This window comes from Bison bison, unplaced genomic scaffold (assembly GCF_000754665.1).
Source record: "Bison bison bison isolate TAMUID 2011002044 unplaced genomic scaffold, Bison_UMD1.0 scf7180017864324, whole genome shotgun sequence".
Classification (NCBI taxonomy): Eukaryota; Metazoa; Chordata; class Mammalia; order Artiodactyla; family Bovidae; genus Bison; species Bison bison.
The window spans coordinates 1,914,396-1,919,595 of NW_011494896.1; the positions used below are offsets into that span (position 1 = coordinate 1,914,396).

The 5,200-nt window shown below is 42.5% G+C and overlaps 1 protein-coding gene across 1 annotated transcript in view; it reads right to left on the minus strand.

The window, feature by feature from the left end:
• Positions 1–256: 256 nt before the first annotated feature.
• The window catches only part of CCDC81 (coiled-coil domain containing 81), a 42,283-nt gene continuing 37,339 nt past the window's right edge, over positions 257–5,200 (minus strand). The window contains exons 14-15 of the mRNA XM_010853251.1: positions 2,742–2,867; positions 257–398 (exon numbers count right to left, since the gene is read on the minus strand). Of these exons, the coding sequence (XP_010851553.1) occupies positions 257–398; positions 2,742–2,867 (268 nt within the window). The remainder of the gene's footprint in view (positions 399–2,741; positions 2,868–5,200) is intronic.

The window sequence follows — 5,200 nt, forward strand, 5'->3', positions numbered from 1 at the left end:
CCCTCTCAAACACAGTGAAGCAGGGTTCCACTTCCCAGTCCAGGCTCCTTGGTGGCCTGGGGAGGAATGGGAGGGAGACGGGCAGGGAGAAGCCGTCTATAGGAATCCAATCTACTCCAAAAAGCACCAGAATGGCACAGTAATTTTTTTTTTTTTTTTTCCCTCTAAAGTAAAAACATGAAGTTTCACCACCACCCTTTAAAAAAAAAAAAAGAAAAAGACTTTCCCCAGGAGACGCAGGCCCGGACTCCGGGTTTTATACGAACAGCCGGGAGCCGTGCATGTACTTGTTGAGGGGCCACAGGTTGCTCTCGCCCCTGTTGGACGTGCGCCTCTGGCACTGCTTGCAGCGCCGGTACTTCTCACATTGGTCCAGCAGGAAGAGCTTGTCGGAGGCCCTGCAGAGACGGAGGAAGAGCGGTCATCGGCCAGCGCCCCCTGAGTCCTTGCTGCATGCCTCGCCTGGAAGCTGGAGCCAGGACGGCGTGCAGGAGCAGCGCCGGGTCCCTGCCCTCCAGGAGCTTCCGGTCCATCCGTGATCCCCTGCGCCGCCACCTGCTGGTCACCCCAGGAAAGGCATGTCCTGCGTCTCCTTCCGGGTCAATAACAGGCTCTGAGTGGTACCTTCCTGTCTGCCCCCAAGTCTTCTCCCCTCACCCAACCTAAACCCTCAGAGAACACAAGACCTGCCCAGAGTCACACAGTCAGCGGCAATGGGAAAACTCCAGAGCTTTGGTGTTTGCTGCTTGGCCCTGTGTGGGGCCTTCACCTGTCGGGCTTCCCAGGAGACAGCTTTTGAGAGAAGATCAAGCCATTGAGCTGCTGGTCATCAGCAAACAGTGAAGACAGGGAAGACTAGATTTCAGTGAAAAGACCCAGAGGGCCAGGAGCCTCTGGTGAGTGGAGGGCAGGAGAGAAAGTGGAGACAGAGAAAGAGGACAAAAGCAGTTGAAAGCAGAGATGAAGGGATGGCAATGGCTGCTTTTCCACTAAAGCCATTTTCCTCTATGATGCAGGACAGTCTCCACGGTGTTCTCCCCTACCCTATCAAAATTCCTGTACAGGTGGGATTCTATTAAAAAAAACACATAAGTGATAATCCTCAAAGGGAAAAAAAAAGATGGCCTTGTCAATGGGCAGGGGAGACCTACCTGGCTTCCTTTGGGGATAGGAAGGAGTATCACAAGCTAACTGCATACAAAGTGAAAGTGAAAGTCGCTCAGTAGTGTCCAACTCTTTTCGACCCCATAGATTATACAGTCCATGGAATTCTCCAGGCCAAAATACTGCAGTGGATAGCCATTCCCTTCTCTAGGGGATCTTCCCGACTCAGGAATCGAACTGGGGTCTTTTGCATTGCAGGTGGATTGTTTACCAACTGAGCTATCAGGGAAGCCAACTGCATACACATGAACCTTAATTTTGCTTTTACTTTGTTTTCTTTTTAACACCAACCAATTCCTCCTCCCTGTCTGCTGTTCACTTGAGTCCCTGCCCACAGCTTGTCCTCCGTCTTCAGGTGAGAGGTCCATTTTGCTGTGGCCATGGAGCAGTCAGGCCATCCTGCCACTCAAGCGTGTGTTATGTCGCTATCCTTTATCGCAACATTAGCCAAGCCTTCTTCCAAAATCCAACTAAAATCTCCCTGACACTAATTAATCTTATTGCCTTTTACCTGCTTTTTCACAAAATTAAGACAATGGTTTAAAATATCCAACTTCCTTTTCTCTTCCTCTTCTTTAGGCCAAACAACCCCACTTCTTTGAAATCTGTTTTCCACATCATCCCTCATACTTCCATTGTCACAAAATATGGGTTCTGCCCATTAGAAAGATAGGTGAGGAATGCCTTAAAATCTAAAAGGAAAAGGTTAGTTACAGATCAAGATCCACTGTAACAATTTTTTATGATAAAACGTTGTTGATAATTAGCAATTGAATGTTACTTTGGTATTTTCAGGTTTTTGTAATGTTTGATTGTATAGACTTTGTTTCTTCAAGTTTTTAATATTCTATGAAATCGTACCTTACATGTGTAAAGCATTTTCAGTTTTTAAAGTATAATGATTTTTTATCTCTTTATTTGATCCCCCAAATTCCTGTGTTAGCCAAGCCAGGCCAATGTTTAATTTCCCCACCTTAGAAATAAGAAAAAATAAGGCAAAAAGTATTAGCTGCCTCTCCAAAGTTATTGTTAATTCTTAAAAACATCTAGATTCCCTGACTCTAGATTGTAAATAGATAGCAGGGGAGAGTGAGCGGGAATATAATACATTTCAGGAAGGTGTTCTTGGTTGGGCATCTCACTTTTCTGATTGCCAGTCTTAACCACAGCCCCATGACTCTGTTCTTATGAGATCATTCCATAAGCCTAACATGCATTCAGGCAGAAACACTCTATTTCTAATTCCTATTTCCAGCTAATTATTTCCAAAGATAATTTCCACACTCTTCCCCTCTCCCCAGGCCTTCCTAGCCTCCACAAAAAGAAAACAAACCTATTACACAGAGGCAAAGATCAGCACAGAGGTGGCAAACATATAGCATACAACACAGCAGTCGCCGTCCCAGGTCACAGCAGTATTTCCCACCGAACCCAGAATTCTTTCCTCCTCTCTAAGCTCTCTAGGCAGTCAAGTTGACACTTAAAACCTATCTGTCATCCCAGGATTAGTAGGAACTAAACAAGATGCAGAAGGGATTTGCTTTGCAAATAAAACTTCAGGTGCAATCAGATATTACCGCTCAAAAGCCTTCTCCTCCAAGTCTCGATGCTTCTTCATGACAGCACTCCTTTCCCAATCATCCTGTAAGCTTTGGTTGATTCTGTTCACTCGCTCAAGCTCAGCATTTCTGTCTGCCAAGTGCCTAGAGAAAACAGAACAGTCTGATTCCATTTATAATACTGGGAAAGGCACCAGCCTTATGAGCCCCATTCCTTTTATTCTAAGTTAAACAGGAAACGTCCTGGTTTTGTTCCCTACCCTTTGAAACAGACTAAGAGACATGAACACTGTAAAAACATGGTGAAACTCCTGCAAATAATTTATGGATCTAAGGCTTTTCATCATCAATCTGGGTTTAAATTAGTAGTATTAAAACCCCCTTCCAATTAAATTCAGCTTTTAAAGCCATCTATTTCCTTTGAGGCTAATTTAGCTGATCTGAAGATTCATCTCACATGGTTTCCCATACTTTGTTTCTTTCCTTTTAGTCCAGATTCTCAGTAGCTGGCCCACCAGTTCTTCCAGGAGTTTTACAAGACAATGTAGACAGGCATACAAATGAATGGTTAGAAAGGTGGGCGGGGCGGGGCAAGGCGGGGACAAATGACTAGGCAAAAGAAAGTGAATGGAGAATGTATCCAACATTGTGAAGAAGTTTTAAAAAACAAAAGTGTTTGAGGGTCACGTCATCAAAGAAATGACTGCAGTATAATATCTCCCTTCAAGTAGAGTGTTCCAGCATTCCCAATGTTGTTTCTACCTCTGATCTCCAAACACATACTCACAGCTGTTGTGAATCACCCTAAACTGGCCTCAAAATAAATGTGTCTCTTTCTTGCCAAGCTAAAACTCTTACAGTCAGTTCTCATTAAATTCTAGAAGGGACTTCACTGAATGTGACCCTTGATTTAGCCTGCTGCTCTGAAGACTCTTGTGTTACTGGTACCAACCGCCACTAGGTGTCAGGACCCGCCGATAAAACCTGTCACGTGCTCTGTGCTGGTTCACTTCTAAAATAGCACGGCCACATTATCCTCTAACAAGCCTTGATTCAATAGCTACTGTGTGGTCATTATGGAGATTAAGTAGGATAATGTACAGAAAGTGCCAATTCCTATCACACAATGGGAGTTCAATGACTGAATGGTACCTATTATATACATTTTTCATAACATTTTTTATCTTTTCAGTTTTTTAAATTGTAGAAAAAAAACCCACATAAATTGACTTTCTTAACCATTTCTAAACATACATATATATGGTGTTAAGTATATTCCCACTGTCGTGCAATTAGTGGGAATGTATCTAACATATATGAAATATCTTTTTTCACCTTGCAAAATTGAAATTCTAAACCCATTAAACAACTCCCTACTTTTCCCTCCCCAACCTGTCAACTACCCTTCTACTTTGTTTCCATGAATTAGACTACTCTAATTACTACTCTAATTACCTTATGTAAATTAAGTCATACAGTGTCTTTTTTTGTGTGGCTGGTTTATTTCACTTAACATAGTGTCCTCAAGGTTCATCCACATTGTTGCATGTGTCAGAACTTTCTTTATAAGGCTGCATAATAGTCCATGTATGTGTGTGCCACACTTTATTTATCCATTCATCTGTGATTGGATATTTGGGTTGCTATTCCTTGACTATCATAAATAATGCTGCTATGAACATAAGTGTACAAATATCTCTGAAAGAGTATGCTTTCAAATATTTTGGTTATGTACACAGAAGTGGAATTGTGGAATCATACAGTTCCAGAAAAACATCTATTTCTGCTTTATTGACTATGCCAAAGCCTTTGACTGTGTGGATCACAATAAATTGTGGAATATTCTGAAAGAGATGGGAATACCAGACCACCTGACCTGTCTCTTGAGAAACCTGTATGCAGGTCAGGAGGCAACAGTTAGAACTGAACATGGAACAACAGACTGGTTCCAAATAGGAAAAGGAGTACGTCAAGGCTATATATTGTCACCCTGCTTATTTAACTTATATGCAGAGTACATCAAGAGAAATGCTGGGCTGGATGAAGCACAAGCTAGAATCAAGATTGCCAGGAGAAATATCAATAACCTCAGATATGCAGATGACACCATCCTATGGCAGAAAGTGAGGAAGAACTAAAGAGCCTCTTGATGAAAGTGAAAGAGGAGAGTGAAAAAGTTGGCTTAAAGCTCAACATTCAGAAAACGAAGATCATGGCATCTGGTCCCATCACTTCATGGGAAATAGATGGGGAAACAGTGGCAGACTATTTTTTTTGGGCTCCAAAATCAGTGCAGATGGTGATTGCAGCCATGAAATTAAAAGACGCTTACTCCTTGGAAGAAAAGTTATGACCAACCTAGACAGCATATTAAAAAGCAGAGACATACTTTGCCAACATAGGTCCATCTAGTTAAGGCTATGGTTTTTCCAGTGGTCATGTATGGATGTGAGAGTTGGACTGTGAAGAAAGCTGAG